The following is a 22,958-nucleotide window of genomic DNA, read 5'->3' on the forward strand; positions in this document are numbered from 1 at the left end:
TCGCACAGCCAATTAATGACAAAGACGAGACTAGAACCTGGGTCTCCTGGCACCAGGCCAGGGCCCTTGATACAACACCAACAGCCTCTCTTTTGAGTTTTCCCTCCAGGCAGCAGCATATAATTATCAACATTAGTATTTAGAATTTATATGCGGCTTTTGCTTCACTGGCTTTTTTATTATCCTTTCAATTAGTATTTCAGTATGCAGCCCAGGCATGGAGCACAGCCAGGGTAGGGAGGGGAGTAGCAGAGGGAGGCCAAGGCCAAGTAGGGGGCCATAAGCCCCTGTGAGAGGAAGGCCAGAGAAAGCAAAGGTACAGGAGGGTGGCCTGACATCAGAGACAATGTCTTGTGTATGTGTGTGTCTGTGTGTGTCTATGTGTGTCTGTGTTTTGAGGAGGAGGGTGTCTGTGAAGATGATGTATGGGCCTCAGATGAGTGGTCCAAGAGCCTCGCTGGCCTCAGGGGGCTTATCACTGCATTATCCACTAATGGGGCAGAGACAGGAAGAGCAATAATATATTTAGCACCCAACAAGTTAAACACCAATACCAGCCCTGAGACAGACCCCAGGATAAGGGAGTTCTCTGTCCTGCCTTGAAGGAAAGAAGACCCAAGCCCCATGATGTGGACTTGCTCCTGGCTCCTACTGTGCACTGTAGGAGCTACGCCGAACTGTGCCAAATGCCCATATCCTGTGGGAGTGAGGGAGTCCTGGAGTCCACCATGCCATGTGCTATAGCATCCTCAGCTGGATGCTAGGAGACTAGTGGATGCTAGTGGAATCCCACTGCCAGACCCTGGTTCCTTGTGTCTTCCAGCCCCAGCTGCAGCCTGCTCTGGGGTTTACTTTGCAAACCCACACTTACCTTCAGAAAATGAGAATACTCTCTCCTCCTGACCTGCTGGGACTTTGGTGAGACTCAAGACCTTGTGAAGGCGCTCGAAGAATAGGTTCATCCACTGGTAACACTCAAGATAGGGCAACCCCATGTGAAAAAAAAAAAGGAAACTGAGGTGGAGGTGGATAAAGAGCAGCACAGGGTGGAGACAAAGCAGCCAAAAGGCCTGCATTCGGATCTCAGGGCTCTTGCTGGGAAAGCTCAGGGGGACGCTCACTCACTGAGGGCCTACTGAGTGCCAGTGTGTCACATATGTCATCTTATTTTGTCCTCATATGACCCCTCACTTTGTCCATGAGAAACCTGAGGCTTTAAGAGGTTAGGTAACTTGCTCGAGGTTATACAGCAAGTGGGACCCTAGGACCAAAACTTAGGTCCATGAGCTTTAAAACCTTTGCCCTTCCCAGCACAGCACTGAATCTCCAAATGATGAGATTTCATCCTTGTGAGCTCAGCGTCCTCGTCTGCAAAATTGGAGGGGGGAGGGGGGCAGGGGCAGGGGAAGAGGTGGAGAGGGGGCCTATATTGCCTAATAGAGTTGTTAGGAAAATTAAATGAGCTTATGTTGATTAAACACATTATCGGGCATGGTGTCTGGTATATAGTAGGTGCTCAATAAATGCTTTCTGTTTTTCTTTTTAGGGCAGATCAATGTTAAAAACTCAGGGCTGGCTTTGGAGCCTAGGAGCTCCAAAATGCTTCAAGAAGCCCAAGGGCCTCCCATCGCTCTGGGGTGCGCGGGAGGAGGGGAGAGAAGGGCTGGCAAAGAGGGCTCGGCTCCAGGAAGCGGGTACGCGGGTTCCAGCTGCGCTCCCCTCGCTTCGCCGCCTCCTCCGGGCTCCCCCGACTTCCCGCCCCGCCCCACCCCGGAGCCAGGTCCGGAGTGCCTGGTGGGCTTATTCCGGAGCGTGGAAGGGAGCACGGAGCACGGAAGCGAGAGGGAGGCGGCGGCGGCGGGAGGCGGGGAGGAGGGGGACCCTCCTCGCTGCTCTCCCAAGTCGGCGCGGAGCCGCCTCGGGCCGGGCCGAGGGCTGCGCTGCGGCGGCGGCGGGGCCCGGCCAGGATGCGGGGCTCCCGGGACCGCGCGGGGCGGGGCAGGCGGTGGCGGCGGGCGGCGAGCGGGAGCTGTCCGCGGTGCTGAAGAGGCGGCGGCTCAGGGACGCGGGGCCGGGAGCAGGGGAGCCCTCCTGGGAGTTCCACCGCGACCGCGAGGCGGGGACGCCGTCGCTCACCAGTCCATGCCGAGCCCCCGAGCCCCGCGGAGGAGGCGGGACCGTCCGCGGCGGGACAGGTAAGGGGCGGTCTGGGGGCGCCGCGGGAGCGCAGAGCTAGGCGCGGAGCCGGGAGTGAGCTGGGGAGGGCACGGGAGCCCTCTCGGGGCTGGGGGCTCTGACTGCTTGCTTGGCTGCTCCGCCAAGGCTTGCACTTCGTCCCTCCCTACCCCTCACCCTGCAGGCTGGGGGTGCTGGGAGGGGGCTGAGGAACTGGGGTCAAGACACCATAACCTCACATCATCAGGCCTTGACCCTGACCTCAGGCAGCTCCTAGACACCCTGCCTACTGATGGCAAGAAATACTGATGAGAGCCTCAGGCTCCCTGGTACCCCAGTCCCCACCAAGATTTTGCGACACTAGCAAAATCTGAGCAGGCTTCACTAAGCTCCCCTCTTCTCGCACCCAAACCTGTTCACCCGGGTGACTGAGGTGGCTGTGGTACCCCCTGCTCTGAGATTTCTCTGCCCTGGAAATGGCTCTTGGGCCAAGAGATGGGCTCTTGGGCCAAGGCCCCTTAGGATGGATTAACCCATGTCTTCAGGGAAGGAAGGAGGTCCTGGAAGATACCTCAATTTTTTTTTTTCCTATGACACTCTTGACGCTCACAGAAGCAGGCAGGATTTACATCACATCTCTTGGCGCATGAGGGCAAAGAGTCAGGGAACCTGTGTCCTGTTTTCTATTATGTGCTGGTGACCCTAGACAGAGCCTCCATTTGGAGTTCTCTCTCTTTCTGGCAAGAGTGCGCTGAATGAGCTCATTCAGGCCTGCAAAGTGCTTCTAGTTCTTCAGAGCAGAGTTCTCTATGACTGGCAGAATGTAGCGATCAAAATAAAACTGCGTGGAGGAAGATTTGGCCTATTCTTGTGGCTGACCACTTCTTTCTACTGCTTTATCCCCACCCTCCAACCCAACACAACTTCCCTACCCCCAGGGGTAGAAAGAGCACTCGAGTAGGAGTTCCTGGCTGGGTGCTGGCATTTACGGGCTTTAGCTAGTTCCCTAAGCTCTCTCAACCTCATCCTCCTCACCCCTAGAGTGGGGATAAGGTCACTGCTCTGCTCACCTCCGGGAACTGCCTTGGGACCCAATGAAAAACAATGCACCTGATTGGAGGCTTGCCACCTGTACATCTCCATACCAGTGTGCGCTGCTGTCACTGTTCCCAACCCCTAGCCAGGCCTGCTGGCAGTGACCTGATTATTGTCACCCCTACCCCCTCTTCTCCCAGTGTGGCCATGTCTCCCTTTGTCCTTGGCCACCCTGCGGTCCCAGAATCAGTGAAGCCAAACTTATAAATCTTAAGGAGAAAAAAGTGTGCCCTCCCTTCTTCTCCTCTTCCATCATCACCTATAGGAGATAATATAAGGTGAGAGTCTGACTCACCGGTTTTTATTTTTTCTCCCTAAGAACCATAGGTGTAGGGAAACAGCTCCCTGAAAGCAGGAATTGTGTTGTTTTCATCTCTTTGCCCCCCTTCATGACCCCTTCCCCAACAGCACCTGGAAGATAGTAAGGACTCGGTAATCGGTAATCGGGTGTAAAATGAGGGAATGAAATGTTAAAATGTATCAGAATAAAAACATTTAACTGGGAGTCAGAAGCCCTGTGTTCTGGTCACAGATCTGCCACTGTCTCAGGCAGGTCCATTCCCCTCTGGGGGTTCATTTTTCTCATCTGTAAAAGAAGAGAGTTGGGCTAGATGAGTTAAGATTTCAAGCCCTGATATTCTGTAGGGCTCTCTGAGGCTGTCCTAAACCCATAAACCCCTCAGTTCTGCTTGAATACAGGATGCCAGCGTTATCAACCTGGTTTGACAACAAAGTTAATGACCTTTTAATAATGAACTGGATTTTATGAATGGAGTGAAAGTGAGCAATAGGAACCAGAAAAAGCCGTTTATATTTCTGATGTTTTCTTAAGAACCCCCTCTCTTTCTTATTTCTCTGGGAAAGCCATAAGTGTGACTCAGAGTGACTGAACTGAGAGGGGCTCCTGCCTCCAAGCCCAGAGGCCAGGAACCACCACCCCATTATCCCTGCCACCACCACCACCACCATCTCTTGTGAGTAACAAAGGGCCAGGGACCCCACCCTTGGCCATCTTCTACCAGGGACCCTGCCTGGCTATGATTTCCCTCCTAGGAAGATCAGAGGAGGGGACAAGCAGGAAATATCCATCCCTACAGAGAATTTATATGTGTGTTATGTGTATATATATACATATGTATATGTGTATATATATATACACATGTATATGTATATATATATACACATATGTATATGTATATATATATATACATATATATGTGTGTATATATGTGTATATATCTATATATATATAAAAATAACAAAATGAGTTTCTCTGATAATAATTTCCCTCAACTGTGGCAGGCCCAGCCGAAGCTCAGAAAAACCTTAGCTAATTGGCATTTCGGTAGAGCTGAGTAAGCCATGCCAGTGACCTCGCCGAATTACTCTGTGAGTGCCCAGCCAGGGTGGGGGACCAGTCCCCCCTCCTCACATCATCGCTTTCTGGCTCCCAGCTGTTGGTGCAGCACTGGCAAGAATCAGCTCTCTGGAGTTAATGGACAGTCACTAACCCTCATAACAAAGTGATGGCAGCAGCAGCAACAGCAAGCTAGCGAGGTGCTTTCTTTTCTGCAAGGCTGGTCTGCAGGGGAGCTGGCCTGCTATTGGGGTGAGGACAATACACTAGCCTTCCTTCTGCAGCTGTTTGGGTGGACATCCCACTCCCAGAGCTGTCAGGGTGCAGGGCATCTCTGGTCACCCAGGCAGATGACATCTGGCTCCTCTCCTGACCGGGGAAAACTACCCATTTGCTGCTTCCTGTGTTCCCCTCTTGTTCCCTCCTTGCTGAGGCTTTTATTCTGGGCCCTTCTACAAGGCCTCAAAGGGAAGAAGGGAGCCAACCCTGGCACATGGCACATGATTGGGTGATCTTGGGGGTGGGGGGGCTGCTGAGAAAGAGGAAGAATAAATGCAACATGGTCATTAAGAAATTGCGTGGCCAGGCGCAGTGGCTCACGTCAGTAATCCCAGCACTTTAGGAGGCTGAGGCGGGTGGATCACTTGAGGTCAGGAGTTCGAGACCAGCCTGGCCAACATGGCGAAACCCCATCTCTACTAAAAGTACAAAAAGTAGCCGGGCATGTAATTCCAGCTACTCGGGAGGCTGAGGCATGAATCACTTCAGCCTGGGAGGTGCAGGCTGCAGTGAGCCAAGATCATGCCATTGCACTCCGGCCTGGACGACAGAGGGAGACCCTGTCTTTAAAAAAAAAAAAAAAAAAGAGAGAAATTGTGTGTGTGAGTGTGAAGAGAGAGATTAAAATGTTGAAATACAGACATGCAGGTCCCTTCCCCTGCGTGATACACACAAAATGGCAGAGGCAGAGAATATCCAGAGATGTCTGCACATCACTGGTTACCTTCAAGTCCAAAAGCCAATTCATCTGTACATCCTAGAGGGGCTTCCAGCTCCAAAGTACACCGGGGAGACAGAAGCAGGAGGAACAGCCTTCAGCCTGGGAGAAGGAACATCCCAGTTCTCTAAACCTTCTGCATTTTCCAACCCCTTTCCCTTCTCCGGGACTCAGCTGGCGTCCCATATGGGGCAAGGTCCCCTCTGCTGCAAGCCAGGGGACACTAAAGACTGATCTTCACCCCCACCCTTTATATCAAGTCTTCATTTCTCTTACCTCCCGCCTTATTCTTTCTTCTCCTTCCTCCCTGCAGCTGCCCCCACCCCCATCACCCAGCAAGCAAAGCAAGCAGGGAGTGGGGCCGGATGCTGAAACTCTTCATTAGGTGTGTTATCTTCCGCCATTAGATGCGCTGTTTGCTTCTAAGTGGTTGGGAATGAGCTGCTTCAGCGGAGAGACAGGTTGTTTCAGTAAGAAAAAAGATTTGATTCCCACCTGAAAATGCACTAATTTGAGTAGCGGAGCCACCATCCCAATCCTATCAGCAATTTTCACCCTTGTCAGCCACAAGCCCATCTCCCAAGCAGGTGGATTATCCTTTAAAGGAGAGGCCAGTCTGGCCCATGGGAGCGCAGGGTGGCAGGGGGTAGAAAGGGGGCAATTGATTCTCCCTGGAAGACAATGACTAAGAAACCTCCCGTGGGAGCCAAGAAGTGTTCCAGCTATTTTATCTGTCTTTCCCTGGTTCCCCCATTGGCTTTCTCCTCTCTTTTTCTGTTCTCTCTTCTGCCCTTCTCTTCTCTCTCTCCAAAGGTCCTTCGATGATTCTCAAATCTCTTTCCCACCCTGAACACTACCTAGGGCTTCGACTCCATACATCCAGCTGCCAGGCAGAATTTCTACTCTTTAATACACTTTAAAACAAAACTCGGCCGGGTGCGGTGGCTCAAGCCTGTAATCCCAGCACTTTGGGAGGCCAAGGTGGGCGGATCACGAGGTCAGGAGATGGAGAGCATCCTGGCTAACACGGTGAAACCCCGTCTCTACTAAAAATACAAAAAAATTAGCCGGGTATGGTGGCGGGCGCCTGTAGTCCCAGCTACTGGGGAGGCTGAGGCAGGAGAATGGTGTGAACCCGGGAGGCGGAGCTTGCAGTGAGCCGAGATCGCGCCACTGCACTCCAGCCTGGGCGACAGAGCGAGACTCCGTCTCAAAAACAAAAAAAAACAAAACTCGTCCACTTCTCCCCATCCTGCTCTTCTGTGTGTGTGTTTGTGTGTCTCATTTTTCCAGCTTGATACTTGCTGGGCCTTTTAATCTAAATATTCCTTTTTTTTTTTTTTAGTTCAGGAAACACTTGATGTTTCTGCTTCTTTAATTGTTATTTTTCTCCTCTAGTCTTTCTGTTGTGTCTTTCTGAAACTCCTATTAGATTGATGTTGACATCCTGGGACTCTCCTTCATGTCCCTTACCTTTCTTTTACCTTTTCCATATTTCTGTCTTTTTGCTCTATGTCTTAGATAATTTCATTAACTTTTTCTTTTACATTGAAAGGTCTTTTAACCTTATCTATGCCTATTCTATTATCCAGTCTTTTCATTGAATTTTTGAAAATTTCTGTGATTATTTTTAATTTCCAAAATTCTCATGTTCTTGAATTGCTCCTTTTTCATAGGAGCCTGTTATTGTTTCGTAGATGCAGTGTTCTTTTATATCTGCCTGAGGATATGAATTCAAAAAATTTTTTTTCAAAGTTTTTTTCTGTGACTTGAATGATTTGGGATCTTATTGGGTCATTTGTTCTATTTGTTTATTTAATCCTTCTCTTTTATTTTCCTGTAGCTGTTTTTTATTATCTTTTGTTGTCCATTTATACTTAGGAATGAAGGAAGGCATTTAGAACAAGCAGCTAGTATGAATTTCCTCTGAAGTTGGGTAAGTTTGTTTCCACAGTAGGCCTCTCTTCTGAATGGGAGTTGTTCTTACCTCCAGTGTTTGGGGCTACAGGTTTCTCTACACTGATTTCCTCACCAAGGAATCTCATCTGCTCTTTATCTCCAGGAATTTCTGGCTCACTGATATAATTTTTTTTTGTTTTCCACATTTATTATGATTTTATTCTTTTAAAAGATATACATCCTGTCATTTTAATAGAAACTTAAGAAGGAAAAGAGGTGGTCGTTTGTGCTCAGGCTACCCTCTTGAACTGGCAGCCTCCCCCTAGGTTTTCTGTCTCAAGTGGTTGCATGGCCTTCTATTTGGCTGACAAAGCCAGAAACCTGGGAGTCACTTTTGTCATCTTCCTCTTCCTCACTTCTAGTGACCCACAGATTCCTGTTCATTTAGGCTCCTAGCTGCTCCTTAGATCTGACTCTTCCTCTTTTTCAATTCTGCCACAGATCAGTTTCAGGTCCTCATCCTCTTCTACCTGCATTTTTTTTTTTTTTTTTGACACTCTGTCACACAGGCTGGAGTGAGGTGGCATGATCTTGGCTCACTGCAACCTCTGCCTCCCAGGTTCAAGTGATTCTCCTGCCTCAGCCTCCCGAGTAGCTGGGATTACAGGTGCACGCCACCACGCCTGGTTAATTTTGTATTTTTAGTAGAGATGGGGTTTCACCATGTTGGCCAGGCTGGTCTCAAACTCCTGACCTCAAGTGATCCACCCACCTTGACCTCCTAAAGTGCTGGGATTGCAGGCGTGAGCCACTGCGCCTGGCCTTCTGCCTGCATTCCTACAATAGTTTCTTAACAGGACTCCTAGCCTCCATTCTCACCCACCTTAAATGCCTTCTATCCCCTGCCACTCATCAGAGTGCTCTGTCTAAAACATAGGCATGACCATAGAACTTCCCTGCTACACCCATCACTGGCTCCCCAAGGCTCCTCTGCATGGTGTGGGAGGCCTTCCCACCCCTCCTGCCTCATTCCATCACTACCAAACACCCTGGCTTCCCCTCTATACCACTACCCCATGCCTTTGTGCTATAACCTCTGCTGGAAATGCCCTTCTCTCATTTGCTCACCTAGATGATTCCTATTACTTTTTCAAGACTGAGTTCAGAAGTCACGTGCTCTGAGAAGCCTCTTCCTAGTTCTCACCATCACCTTCGCTGCCATCCCACGATAGGGGTCCCTTATCAATGCACCCATAGCATTCTGTGTGCTGCTACCACAACTTACCCCATCTATTGAAACTTTGTATTTGCTAGTCTGTGTTTCCTACCCTTCCTCACAGCAGGTGCCACTTCTGGTTTATTTTTGCAACCCAATAACTGGCCTGAAGTAATTGTTCAAGAAATGTTTATTGTGCAGAACCAAATGTGCCTCAGCCAGATGTGTTCCATCCACCCCAAATTCTGGAAAGTACTTTCTTCCCAGAGAGTCTCAGTACAGCTAGCTCGCCCATTCACTAATTCACTCATTCATTCATGAGATCCACTGTCTATTGAGTGCCTAGTATATGCCACGCAAGGGGATGCAGGGAGGAGCAAGACAGACTGTTACCACCCAGCTGGAGCTCATAGCCTGGTGAAGGAGAAAGACACTAATGAATGAATCACACATATATAAATAGAGACTGTGATAAGCACTTTGAGGCAAGGAGCATGGAGCCGTGAAGAGCAGATAACCAGGGAGGCGAAATCTAGACTGAGGAATTAGGGATGGCCTCTCTAAGGAAGTGACCTTTGAGCTGAGAGCTAGAGCATCCTAATGTGAGTGGAGCTTCTGACAAACAGGGATGGGAAGTGAAGGAGAGAGGGGGACAGGAGCTGAAAGGGGGAATGGCACTGGGGAATGATGTGCCAGTGATCTGTTGCTGCCTAACTACCCCAAAACCTAGTGGCTTAAAACAACAGACATTTTATTATACTTCACGACTTCGGAGGGTCAGAAATGCAGGCAGGGTTTAGCTATGTGATCATTCCACTCTGTATGGCATTAACAGAGGTCACTTGGTGACAGATGGGCTGGTTTGAAGAACCCAAAATGGCTTCACTCACAATGTCTGGCATCTTGGGGATGATGAGGAGGCTGGGCTCAGCAGCTTCCATTGATGAGAGCATCTATACACACATGGCCTTTCCAGCGTGCTGGCCTCAGAATCATCCAACTACTTACAGAATGGCTCAAGATTCCAAGAGTGAGTGTTCCAGTGAGCAAGGTGAAAGATGGCCTTTTACGGCTTGGCCTCAGAAGTCACATAGCATCACTTTTGCTGTACTCTGTGGTTGAAGCAGTTGCAAGCCCATCCAGATTAGGGAGAAAGGGCATAGACCCCCTAACTCTTCCTAGAAAGGGTGTCAAATTATTTACAGCCAGGTTTTACAATAATCACAATGATTTTATCTTTTAAGTGAGGGAGACTACAATATGTTGACGTGCCATTAGGAAGGATCAGGAATTAGGAGCAGTTGGAGACAGAGGCGAGAGAAAGGATAATCAATTGTGTTAGGCTTGCTGAGAAGGCAAACTGAAACAAAGAAAGCTCAGTTCCCCATTTTCTTTGACTCTGCCAACCTCGCCCCCCTCGCCACCCCTGGCTCTTTCTCCCTTTATTCTCAAGGGAGAATATTAGCAAGCTGCAGCTAATGACTCCAAGCTGGCTTGGTGGCTCTCTCGCTTATCACCAGCCAGAAATCTTCAAATCCAGCGCCAAGCCATCAACAAACAGCCACCAGAGTCACAACACTTCACAGTTTACAGAACAGTTTATACATGATCTGATTAGAAGATGGTCTAGCGCCTGTTCTAAAAGATTTCACCTTTTCCCTGGATTTTAATCATTTACATTTAATCTTCTGCCCAGTTAGGAAGTTCTGGTTTTTATCTCTCAGTTTAAAAGCAATCTCTCTTGTTGCACTGAGAGATAGTGGTCAGTATCTCAACTTCTTCACAAAGGCTTGGTATTTATTTGAATCCAGACCTTGGGGTTATCTAGACAGCCTCCTCTGGGCTGCTAAATCACCCTAAATCTCTTAATCTTTTTTTAACACTCCCATTTCTCATTCCTGTCACTGAGGACTCTGGTTTTAACCCATTCACCCCTACCACTTATCACAACCCTCCATATACAGGTACGCCCTGCTAAATCACCCTAAATCTCTTAATCTTTTTTTAACGCTCCCATTTCTCATTCCTGTCACTCAGGACTCTGGTTTTAACTCATTCAAGATCAACTCCTCACCACTCTCACCCCTACCACATATCACAATCCTCCATATCCACTTATCACATAGCTCCATATAGTTATGCCCTGAAAGGAGTGGGAAGTCAGAGCCCAGGCTTTGGACTAAATAAAACCTGGGTCAAATCCAGTCTCTGTCACTGTTTAATCATGGACAAGTTCTGAGCCTCAGTTTCCTCATCTAAACAATGGGGAATAATAATAACCGGCTTCATTTGTTGTTGTAAAGTTTTGAGATGAAGTACATGGAACACCTCATGGGAGGATGCAATAAATAGCAGCTGTTACCATTTTACAGGGTTCTGATGAAGGCTGACCCCATCCTAGGGTGTGAGCCAACTCCTGGTCACACACACCACACTGTCCTTTTGGCCGCTGTTTAACAGTGTTCACGATGCCTCCTCCCAGTCAGGTCAGAGCCCACCAGGCAGTGCACACAGCAACCCTCCTCAAAGTATCAGCCCTACAGCAAATCCTGGAGAACATGATCCTGTTTAGGCCAGCCCTTTTATCACATTTACCAGGACCTCTGGTCTCCCATCCCTGCATCTGTTTGGTGGCTAAAAGCATGCATTCTGGTCAAACAGACTTGGGTCAAATAGAGCTCTGCCACTCTCTAGCTGTGTGATCTCAGAAAATCGATTTAATTTCTCTAAACCCCAGTCTCCCCACATGTTAAAGAGGATGGATTAAATGAGATAACCCATTTGAAGCACTTGGCATGGCGTTCAGAACAAAACAAGCACCCAATAATGGTAGCTGATACATAGTGGCATTAGGGTACCATGACTCTGAAGTCAGACTTCCAAGGTTCATGTCCAGCTCCCCACTCACCAGCTGTGTGCTGTGGGCACCTACAACTTTCTTACGCCTAGTGTCTTTTGCTGTAAAATGGAGATGATGATGACGTAGACTTCACATGGCTAGTATAAGGATTAAATGAGAGGATATATAGCATTTAGAACAGTGTCTGGAACACAGTAAGAACTTAGTAAGCACGAGGTATTATTATTATTCCATCCTTTTACTGTCCTTTTTGGATTTTCACATTTAAGTTTCATTGCTTATTTGCAGCATATTTTGTTAAGTCCAATCTATCTTTTTTGTTTGTTTGTTTATTTGTTTGGTTTGTTTTCGTTTTTGAGACAAAGTCTTGCTCTGTTGCCCAGGCTGGAGCGCAGTGGTGCAATCACGGCTCACTGCAGCCTAGACCTCCTGGCCTCAAGTGATCCTCCTGCCTCAGCTTCCCAAGTAGCTGAGACTACAGGTGTGCACCACCACACCTGACTGATTTTTTTATTTTTTGTAGAGATGGGGTTTCATTATATCGCCCAGGCTGGTCTTGAACTCCTAGGCTCAAGTGATCCACCCACCTTGGCTTCCCAAAATGCTAGGATTACATGGTGAGCCACCACGCCTAGCCTCTTTGTCTTTTTTAAGTCATCTTTGAGATATAATACACATGACAAAATTCACTAATTTTAAGTGTACAATTCAATTTGTTTTATGAAATATATGCAGTCCTATAATCACTACCACAACCAAGAGAGAGAACATTAGAACATGTGGAAAAAGAAAATATAAAGGAAACAATAAATTAAAAATTATAGAACAAAATAAAGAGAAACATTTAAAAGAGAGACAGAGAGAACAGTTCTGACATTCCTTAAAGTCCTCAGGCCCCTTCCCAATTAATGCCCTCCTCTCCTCCCACCCCTGAGCAACTACTCATCTGCTTTCTGTCACTATAGTTTTGCCTTTCCTAGACTTTCATAAAAGTGGAATAAAACACTATATGACGATCTTTGTCTTTTTTTGGGCAATTTTATTCCATTTACATTCATTGTCATTACTGATACAGTTGGTTATAAGCTTAACATCTTAACTATTTACTTTCTATTTGTCTCACCTATTCTATATCCCTTTTTCTATTTTTTCTTGCCTCTTTTTTGATAGCACTATCCTTTTGGATAGTATTTTGGGAGGCCTAGGTGGGAGGGTTGCTTGAGCCCAGGAGTTTGAGAACAGCCTGGGAAACATGGCAAAACCCTGTCTCTACAAAAAACACAAAAAAATAGCTGGGAGTGGTGGTACATGCCTATAGTCCCAGCTGCCTGGGAAGTTGAGATAGGAGAATCCCTTGAGCCCAGGAAGTCGAGGCTGCAGTGAACTGGAATCATGCCATTGCACTCCAGTCTGGGAAACAGAGTAAGACCCTGTCTCAAAAAAAAAAAAAAAAAAAAAAAGTATTTTTATTATTTCATATTCCCCATAGTGGTTGTACATTTTTTTACTCTTTTTTCAGTGACTCTCAGAGCAGTGGTTCTTAAAGTGTGGTCCCTCGACCAGCAGCATCAACATTACCTGGGAACTTGTTAGAAATGCAAATTCCCAGGCCCCACCCCAGAATCATAAACCGTAAAGGTAAACTCCAGCAATCCAGGTTTAACAGATCCTCCCTGTGATGTTGATGCATGCTGAAGTCTGAGAACCCCTGCCCTGAGACAACTTTCGCTTCTGGCGGGCAGCTGGGCTGTGTGCATATTGCCTTCATCCAACAAGGGATGGAGCTGATTCAAAGCCTGATTTCAGTGCTGTGAGGGCTGGTTTGTTTCTGAGTTGCTCCTGCTTCCAGCATGTAGCTCTAAAGAGGTCCCGACTGAAAACCAGGGTGTTTACTGGGGGCCCTCCTCCTTAACAGGCCCTGACCTCCAATTTTGCACCCCCAGCCCTGAGGCTTCTGGAAGAGCAGCCTCTAAGCTGCCCCTTAGGAATCAGGAAAGGTCTCAAAGGGAAATGCTGTGCCAAGGGTCAGGCTCGCCTCCCTGTGTTTCTCTTTCCTCTGGGATCTTGGCATTCTGACCCTCCAGTTCTTACTCCCTTGGTGATTCCTTGAAGCCTTCATATTCCCCACCCACCACACCCTGCTTTTCTAGCTGTTATTGGTGGTTTGGCATGACATGACTTAGTCTGCCCCAGCTGAAAAAGGAAGCCCTCTATCCTGTTGTTATTCTATCACTAGGAATCTAGAGTCAACATGAGCTTTAGAACAATTCCCGGCACATAGTCAAAAACTCAGTAAGTGTAAGTTATTCTTCTCCCAGTAAAATCCTAGAGTCATATTGAGCTGAGTTGTTAAAAATCAACTCCTCCTAAACCTCTCATACATTTGACAGATAAACGAATCAATGTCACACTGTATGATTGGACTCCAGTGCAATTGGACTCAGCAGGAGGCTGTAATTGGACTCCAGAGGATTCCTGAATGGTTTCCTGTCCCTGGTCTGGAAGGTGGCAGTGTGCTCTCCATCCGCAAATCAGGGAGTGGGAAACCTTCAGGCCCAGCTAAGTTCTCAGCTCAGAAAAAGACAACCTGGGTGCTGCGGCCTCAGAGCCACCTTCTCTCCCTCTCCCATTGTGGGACCCAGACCCACAGCCCCAGCTGCATAATTTGGAGCAATCTCAGCTTCAGAATTCCAGACCTCTCATATCTTTCCTCTGGAGCAGAGTACACACACGCATGCCTACACACACAGGCGTGCGCACGCATGCATACACACGCAAACACACACGTGTGTCGGCACACTCGCCCACAGGTCCTCAGGTAACCACACAGGGTCTGGAAGGCACACACTGTCCAGGGAAGACTAAACCACAACGGTGGTGATGATAATTGCTCTGCTCTGAGTGCTGGTCCCTGACTCCAGTGAACAGGGAGAGGCAGACCCAAGGAACAGGCTGAAAGGCCAGGCCAAGCCAAGGGCAGGAAGGCTGTGTCTGGGGACCTGCCACCCTCTCCTTCTGGTCAGGACTCTGTGCTGGGTCTCCAGGATCAGGTCCATGAACTCCCCATGTGGCCCTAGTAGGATATGGAGTATGAGCTGTGTAGAGAACCGTGACCCTTGGCTGGACTGTGAGCAGATGCAACTGCTGCTAACTCAGATCGCTTTATGGAAGCAGAGGTGTGTGTGGGTGTGAGTGTGTGTCTGTGTGCGTATGTGTGAGCGTATGTGGGGGCAGGATTTAATGCTGTGCTCAGCCGCCAAACCTAGAAAGAACCCCTCAGCCTAGGGAGGTTTAAAACTGATTTTAGATAATTTGGCTCAGAAGAAATCTATGCACTTAATTTTTTTCTGGTTTAAAAGTAGTACATGCTCATTGTAAAAAAAATAAATGTGGAAAACAGAAAAACCAGAGTGTAAAAAAGAAAATGAAAAGCACCTGTGCTCCCACCCTGGAGATAATCACTCTTGACATTTTGGCGGAGTTGAGATTATGTGCACTTACCATTTTCTTTTCTTCTTTCTCACTGAATCTGCAATGAGTATTTTCTCACGTCATTACTCTTTGTAAACCTGTTTGAAGATCTCGTACCACCGTATTGTGCACAGTAATTTATTTAACTTGTTCCCAATTGCTGGACGTTTAGGTGGCTTCCAGTTTTTCATATTGTGTAAAGCCAGGACCATGTGTCTTTGTGCATGAAGTGCTGAGAAGCCCTGCTTAAAGGCACCATCAGAGTGCAAGGGAGGAGGAAAGCTGGGAAGGCTGAGTGTGGCTGGGATTGCGGAGGCTCAGCTGGGTGTACTTTGACCAAGAAAGTCTGACAGGAGCAGTGATGGGGGAATAGGGAGAGGAAATGGGATTCAGCTGCCCCTGCCTGCTTTGAACAAGCGTCCTTCAAATGCCCCTGTGGTCTTCAGGTATCTTTCCATCCCTCCTGGAGAGATCAGACAGGAGGGCAGTCCTCCTGGTGAGACAGAGCGTAGGGCAGGGGTGAGTCAGAGGCAGTAATCTGCTCTGTGGGCCCTGGGGCTGCCCACTCCCACCCCAAGGCTCCTGCATACCTCAGCCCGCATGGATGGTGACAGCACAGTGCACCTGACTCAAGGCTGCAGGTTGAAGGGACATACATTATGGCCAGCTGGGGGAGAGGCTGGAGGACCTTTGGGGGCCATGTCCTCCATTCCCAGAGGGAGGGCAAGATGGGCAGGGGTGGAGGGGCAGGGCTGCGACGGGGGCAGTACAGGGGCAATCGGGAAGCCCGAGATGAATCCATGGCTCTGTTGCCCATCTGGAAAACTGATGCCTTGCTTTCTTTGCCTTCCTCAACCTGCTCAAGCGGCTATGGTTTATGGTTTATGGATTGCGGAAGGGGATGACTGTGCCCCTCACTAGGCGGTACAGTGCCTGGCATATAGCTGATGTTCACCTACCCCTGACCCTCAAAAGGGGGCAGAGGACAAGAAGACTTCACTTCTGTGGGGTTCCTTGGGGGCATAGGATCGTGGAACGTTAGTGCTGCAGTTGACTGACACCAGTGGCCATTTCATACAATCACTCATTGGGGAAACTGAGGGGCCACATCAAAAAGCTAATGGGGGTGGACCGGGCATGGAATCCCAGTGTACGTGACTCCCAAATCCATACGGCTTACAGTGCTCACATGCCCTCAACCCCACACCTATGGTCACATCTATTGGGAGAAGGGAGACTGTGGCAGGGGCTCCAAAGCTGCCCTTGGAGGGCAGAAGAGACCAGTCCTGCTGGAAATCTGCTCAGAGGAGCCCAGCCACAAGCCCAGCCCAACAAGGCCTCTGCCTTGGGCACTCCGTGCTCCCCACCTGCTGGAAGGTGCCCTCCACATCACTATAATCCAAGGGGTTCCCTGTATTTTTGACCCTCAGAGAGGAAGGAGGAGGCCCTGCATTTGTGAGCACTGAACAGCTATGATCCAAGCCTGCATGACCTGCCCAAGCCTGTGCGCCCTATCTCTGCCTGTGGAGAGGCGTCTGCCACAGCTACACGACAGCCTATATGGAACTCACCTCTGATTAATGCACCAGCAGGGCCCTCAGGCCCATGGCAGCCCAGCGTCTCCGGACCATCTGTGCCCTCCTGGGGGAGGAGCTCGCACTTGGGCCACATCCCTTTCTCTGAGTCCCTCCCATGATTATTTGTTAGATGTTCTTGGAGCCCAGCTTAGAGGCAGCCACTCTTAGGTTCAGAGCTGAAAGCCACGGGCAGTGTCTTCTTGCCCCTTTGCCCTCATGCAGCCAAAAGTCCCCACCCCGCTTCCTAGGAAGCCAGCCAGGGGATCCTGACCCCTCATGGACACACCCTCAGTGTCTTCATCCAGGTCTGCCTGGCCCCACTCCTCCCTTGCTCTGTCCCAATACCTGGGCATTGTTCCTGGAGCCATGCTCTGTCTTCTGGTTTCTCAGGAACCAGCTACCTAGCATCCAGCCATTTCTCTTGGGGCAGAAGCAGAAACTGCTCTTTCCCAGGATTTGGCTGTGGATTCTCATGGGGGCTGGGACTGGAGAGGAGACTAGATAATCGCAGCCCTGGGAGCAGAAGGGTCTCCCTGCACTTTGCCCTTCACCCTTAGCAGAGACCTGCTAGAAGGCCAGACATGGCCCCAAGTGGGTGATGCCAAGGTCTGAAGCCCAGAAGTCAGGGCGGTAGCAGCCCCCTCTCTCAAAATCTATCACACATTCTCATCCCAGCCATCTCTTTGGCTCCACAAAACAACTTTGTGGGGATGTATGGATGGTAATCCCTATTATCATCCACACCTTACAGATAAGGAAACAGAGGGCACGAAGATCTGCCCAAGGCATCAAGACCAGGACTGAATCCCCAGTCTTCAGATTAGAAATCCAGGGCAAGACACAGCCCCATCACCCTCCAGCTTTGCGATGGGCCAAGGAGGGGGACAGCAGGAGGTCCCTGGGGCCCCTAGCCTGCCCCTCCCCTCTCTCCATACCCCACTTGCACCTACCACACCCCAGTGTGTGGGGGGGTTTGTGGCTTCCCAGGTGCTCAGTAAGTGCTCAGAGCAGCTGAAGGAGGAAGGGAAGCCCTGGGTGTCTCCATACTTCCAGCTGGGATGTGCAGGTCCAGACCTCAGCACCCAGGAGGCCCCACCTTAGATCCTGCAGGAACTTCTCAAAGTCCCAATTTGCCTTAGGGAGGAAGTTACTAAGGTGTATCCCTGTAAGACCATTGCTAGAGACAAGCATCCTCCCTCAGTAAGAGCTGATAGCTGTGAGCACACGCCATGTGCCGAGCTCTGGGCTCAGCGCACTCCCATTCGACCCTAGGATGAATCCTCTCTCAACCCCAAATCCCACCTGCCACTGAGTCCTGTCAATATTTCCCAGGATCAGTTCCCTTTCCTCCATCTACACCACCACTGAACTCCAGTTATCTTCGCTAGCCTGCAGCCATAGCAAAGGCCCCCTAATGGGGTCAGTCAGTCCAGCCCTCTCCAGCCCACTCCCCACACACAGCCATGGGGAAGGCTTCAGGACCCAGATCCTACCCTAGTACCCCCTCTTAGACTCCAGCAAGGCTGCACGGTCTGGCACCTACACCCCATCGCACACCTCCATCTGTGCTCTGCACCACACCTGCCTTCTCCTGTATCCAGCCACAGGGCCTTTGCACACATTCTTCCCTCTGCATGAAATGTGTTCCCCATCCCCTTCACTTCGTTGACCCGCACTCTTCCTTCAGATCTCAGCTCTAAGGCCTTCCCTGGGTCTCTGTCAGCTCCATCCATTGTGCGTGCTTACATGCACCTGCTGTACTTCTTCAGGACAGAGACGTGATTTTACACTTGTCTTCTCCACCAGACTGGAAGTTTTGTGAAGACAAAGCATGCATCTGCTCCCTCTCCCTACTTCTCATCTTTCTCACCATGGTACCCCAAGCATCTGGTACAGTGCCTGGCATATAGCTGATGCTCAATAAATATGTGTTGAATGGACAAATGACTAAGCCAACTCTGTGGGGTAAGCACTGCTGCCAGCCCCAATCCACAGACAAAGAAACGGAGGCCCCGAGAAGTGAAGTAGCCAGTTCCAGGTCCCGCATCTTGCAAAGGGCAGAAGCAGAGTTTGGGCCAAGTCAGACTGCAGGATCCATGCTCTTCACCACTTTAGGTCCTGCCTCCAGTGCCCTGGCCTCAGTGCTTGTCTGTCTTGCTCTTCCGACAGGCTCTGAGGACTGCTCTGCTGGCCCAGGCCCCCCTCCCCAGCAGCTGCCCCAGAACCATGGAGAGTCTGAGTGAACTACAGAACCCGCTGCTGCCCAGGAGCCCTGCCCACCTCCATGGCCCCTATCCCTACCCAGAGACCCCACCCAGCTGGTCCTGCCAGGAAAAGCTCTACTCCTACCTCCTAGGCGGCGCTGGGCCTGCGGGAGCCCACCAGCTCCTGGACCCAGGGTCCCTGCAGCTGGCTGTGGAGGCCTGGTACCGGCCCAGCTGCCTCCTGGGGAGAGACAAGGTCAAGGAGCCCAGGGCAGGCAGCTGTGAGACCAGCTTCACAGAGGACAGGGAGCCCCAGGAGGGGCCTCCAGAGCAGCCCACAGGACCTGGCCAAGCTGCAGAGAATGTCACCATCCAGACTGTGTCCTACGGGGTACAAGAGGAGCTGCAGGACCAGGAGGACGACCAGGAGGAAGAGGAGGTGAGTGCATGAGGTTAAAATGCAGATGCCAGCATGAGCAACACAAGGAGACCCCGACTCTACAAAAAAAAAAATTAAAAATTAGCCTGGCATGGTGGCATGTGCCTGTGGTCCCAGCTAATCAGGAGGCTGAAGTGAGAGGATTGCTTAAGCCCAGGAGGTTGAGGCTGCAGTGAGCTATGGTTGCGCCACTGCACTCCAGCCTGGGTAACAGAGCAAGACCCTGACTCAAAAAAATAAAAATAAATAAATAAATAAATAAATAAATAAATAAAATGCAAGTTCCCAGAGCCCCATCACCAGATATTGAGATCTAATAGGCCTGGATTGGGGCCCAGGAATCTGTATACTACCAAAGAAAAGGGACTTGGGACACATGTACAGCCGATGCTTTGAGAAACACTAGCTTTGAGTTGACTATTTCATTGTTCAGTAGCACTTGTTCTTGTTTTCTTAATTATATAAATAATTTAAACCCAGCACACTCAAAGATAACATTTTGGTGGATGATCGTGTAAGTCTGTTATTCACATTTTCCCCCAGCCCACTCCCCAGAAGAAATCTTGCTGTACCTAGTTTTATAATCTGATTTTATTTCTCTAAGCAACGTATTTTAGTATTGCTCCATGTAATTTAATGTATTCCTGGGAAGTGATTATTAATGGTTACATGGTCTTCCATTGTGAGTTCTTCCATCATTCATTAACATAGTCTCCTGGTCACTGGTCATTGAAAGTGTTTCCTTTTTTTTTTTTTTTGTGATGGAGTCTCGCTCTGTCGCCCAGGCTGGAGTGCAATGGCGCGATCTCGGCTCACTGCAACCCTCGCCTCCCAGGTTCAGGCGATTCTCCTGCCTCAGCCTCCCAAGTAGCTGGGATTATAGGCACCTGCCACCATGCCCAGCTAACTTTTGTATTTTTAGTAGAGAGGGAGTTTCCTCATGTTCGCCAGGCCAGCCTCGAACTCCTGACCTCAGGTGATCCACCTGCCTTGGCCTCCCAAAGTGCTGTGATTACAGGTGTGAGCCGCTGCGACCGGCCCATTGAGAGTGTTTCTCTTCTTTCACAATTGCTATCCTATGATGAACAACCATGGATGTAGGTATTTACCTTCTTTCCTCGTGATAAATTCCTGAAAGTGGAATCATTGTGCCATTGTTAAGGCTTTTGGTAGAAAGTGCCAAGGCCAGCCTACACCCCCACCTGCGACAGAAGAGACTGCCTGTTGCTCCATGTCACTGGCCACTGGGCATTGCCTTTTTAAAAACCTCTTGCCAGCCTGATGGGGCTGGGCTGATCCTGGGCCTGGTCACCAAACCCCACTGTTTTGCAGAGCGATGCCACTTCAACGGAGAGTGAAAGTGAAGACAACTTCCTCACGCTGCCTCCCAGGGACCACCTGGGCCTTACTCTCTTCTCCATGCTCTGCTGCTTCTGGCCACTGGGCATTGCTGCCTTCTACTTCTCCCAGGGGGTAAGATCACCTGGGGCCCAGGTCCCTTCTCTGGCCCGTCCCTCTACTAGAGGGCTTGGCATCCCATCTGCAGGATGGGGTCAGGGGCCTGGCAGGCTGGGCTGTTTGGCTGAGTGTGGGGACACTCCTGTTCATCAGCATGTCTCTCTCCCTAGACCAGCAAGGCCATCTCCAAAGGGGACTTCCGCCTGGCCAGCACCACCTCCCGCCGGGCCCTCTTCTTAGCCACACTCGCCATCGCCGTGGGGGCTGGTCTCTACGTGGCTGTGGTGGTGGCTCTGGCAGCTTACATGTCCCAGAACGGTCATGGCTAGTAGCCAGTAGGGCCTGCATCCTGACTCCCCTGCCCACCTGAGGAAGCAGTGGGGCTTGGGGTTGCAGATCCTATGGAAAGGGCCGGCCCCTGAAGATGATCCCATGAGAGTGGCTTGCTAAGGGGGAGACCCCCCCATGAGAGTGGCTTGCTGAGGGGGAGACCCCCATTCCGCAGCCTGCAGAGCTCAGCCTTCACTTCTGCTTGCCTGCTGCTCCCAGCCCCAGAGTAGGGCCCGGAGCACCACTCTTTAACCCAGGCTACAGACGGGAAATAGAAGGCAGGGCTGCCCACCTGGCCATCCCAGCAGGGCCTAGCTCAGTCCATTCTGCCCATTCCCTAGAGGATCTCCTGCCCTACAGCCAGCCCACCACCTACCCTGCCAACCTCCCCACAGAGACAGAGCAGGAGGTTACAGGGAGGAAAGGGGGTGCCCAGGGCGCAAGGGGACCTGTCCCAATCCTTTCAGCCCACAGGGATCTTCACCTGGGGACAGCCTGAGCTTCCCCCAACTCCACTATCTGGCCCCATCATGCCCAGACCTCAGCAGGCCAAGAAGGAAATACGTGGAGGCAAGGGGGTCTCTTGCCATCTCTGATTCTAGAGGGTGCTTATCTCCCCATGGGCTTGTGAGGCACTGTAGATTCTAGATAGGGAAGAGGAGCCTCGGTATGTAAACTCTGAACCAAGAGCAGGTTCTTGGAGCTTCTTCGTGCGGGTGCAAAAGGCAGTTGCAATGACAGAGACTAGAGGGTCCTGAAATATTGCTGGACTACATATGTCTTCCTACTCTCCCCCGACTCCCCGCCCCATCATCCTTTTCTGGGCTTTGCCTGGGGGTCCGTGAGCTGGTGCCATCACAAGTAGACTAGACCCAGAGAGTGCCCTCAGCTCACCAGCTACTGAGTACAGGGCCCTAGGTCCAGCCCTGCAGAAAACGCAGCAAGGAGAGACCCTAGGGAGTAGTGAGTATAGATGAGGGAAGGGACTCAGGGAAGGAATGGCCTGCTGAGTAGTCAGCAGTGCTTAGGAAGGCTTCCTGGAGGAGGTATCCCTTGAGCAAGGCCTAGGATGAATAGAATTCATCTAAGGGATTTGGTCACATAACTGTTTGTATTTGTAGGCAGGGATGTGGCAGGAGTCTTCCATGGGAAGCTTCCAGGCTGTTTGGATTCTGCCTGGAACATCCGGGCTGGAGCCAAACTACAGCCATTCCTAAGGCTTCCACCAACTCAAGGGGGAACGTCACACCTGTCTCTCAAAGACTAATGATGTTTTCCCATCCCTGAATGCTAGGGGGTCAGTGGTGGGTACCTAGTTACCCCTGGGGCATCTTCACTGATACCTCTGCTCAGTGCCACTCTCAACACCCTCAGCCACTAGGGCACATCCAGAATTTTAGAGACATCTCCAGGTAGGCAGGGGGGCAGCACCAATGTGGGCAGGCCTGTCTGGACTCAAGCTACAGGCCCCTGCTGTGCATGATGTGGGAACCTGGTCATTCCCATGCCCCATCCAGAGCCCAGGGCTGTGGCTCCACCACTGAGCATCCCTTGTCCCACTGTCCTCCCCTGCCTCGGGCACTGCCCAGCCCTCCACTCCTGCATCACAGCAGTTTTAAGGTCCCATTATTGTACTGATTTATCCTTGTAATAAACGTTTCTGTAACACCTGGTGCCCTCTAGTTATCTTGCTGTGCTACCTGCCCCACCTTTGCCTGAATCCCATTCTTCTCCAAGACTGACCTATTGCTATGTCTGCTGCTCTGACCCCTGGCAGCCTGCGGAGAGGACAAGCCCACATATGGGCCTTAGGAGGAGCAGTGGCCAGAGTGTCTGCACCATCCCAGGATTTCTCTGCTTGGAGTAGTCTGGCTGTAGAG

The 22,958-nt window shown here is 50.2% G+C and overlaps 1 protein-coding gene across 1 annotated transcript; it reads left to right on the forward strand.

Annotated features, from left to right (window-relative positions):
* Positions 1-1,972: 1,972 nt before the first annotated feature.
* On the forward strand, positions 1,973-22,751 carry SYNDIG1L (synapse differentiation inducing 1 like). Its single transcript, XM_055291413.2, has 4 exons — positions 1,973-2,195; positions 18,817-19,290; positions 20,623-20,763; positions 20,919-22,751. Exons 2-4 carry the CDS (start codon positions 18,874-18,876, stop codon positions 21,075-21,077), a joined length of 717 nt encoding a protein of 238 aa, XP_055147388.1. The 5' UTR covers positions 1,973-2,195; positions 18,817-18,873; the 3' UTR covers positions 21,078-22,751.
* Positions 22,752-22,958: the final 207 nt, after the last annotated feature.

This window comes from Symphalangus syndactylus, chromosome 8 (assembly GCF_028878055.3).
Source record: "Symphalangus syndactylus isolate Jambi chromosome 8, NHGRI_mSymSyn1-v2.1_pri, whole genome shotgun sequence".
Lineage (NCBI taxonomy): Eukaryota > Metazoa > Chordata > Mammalia > Primates > Hylobatidae > Symphalangus > Symphalangus syndactylus.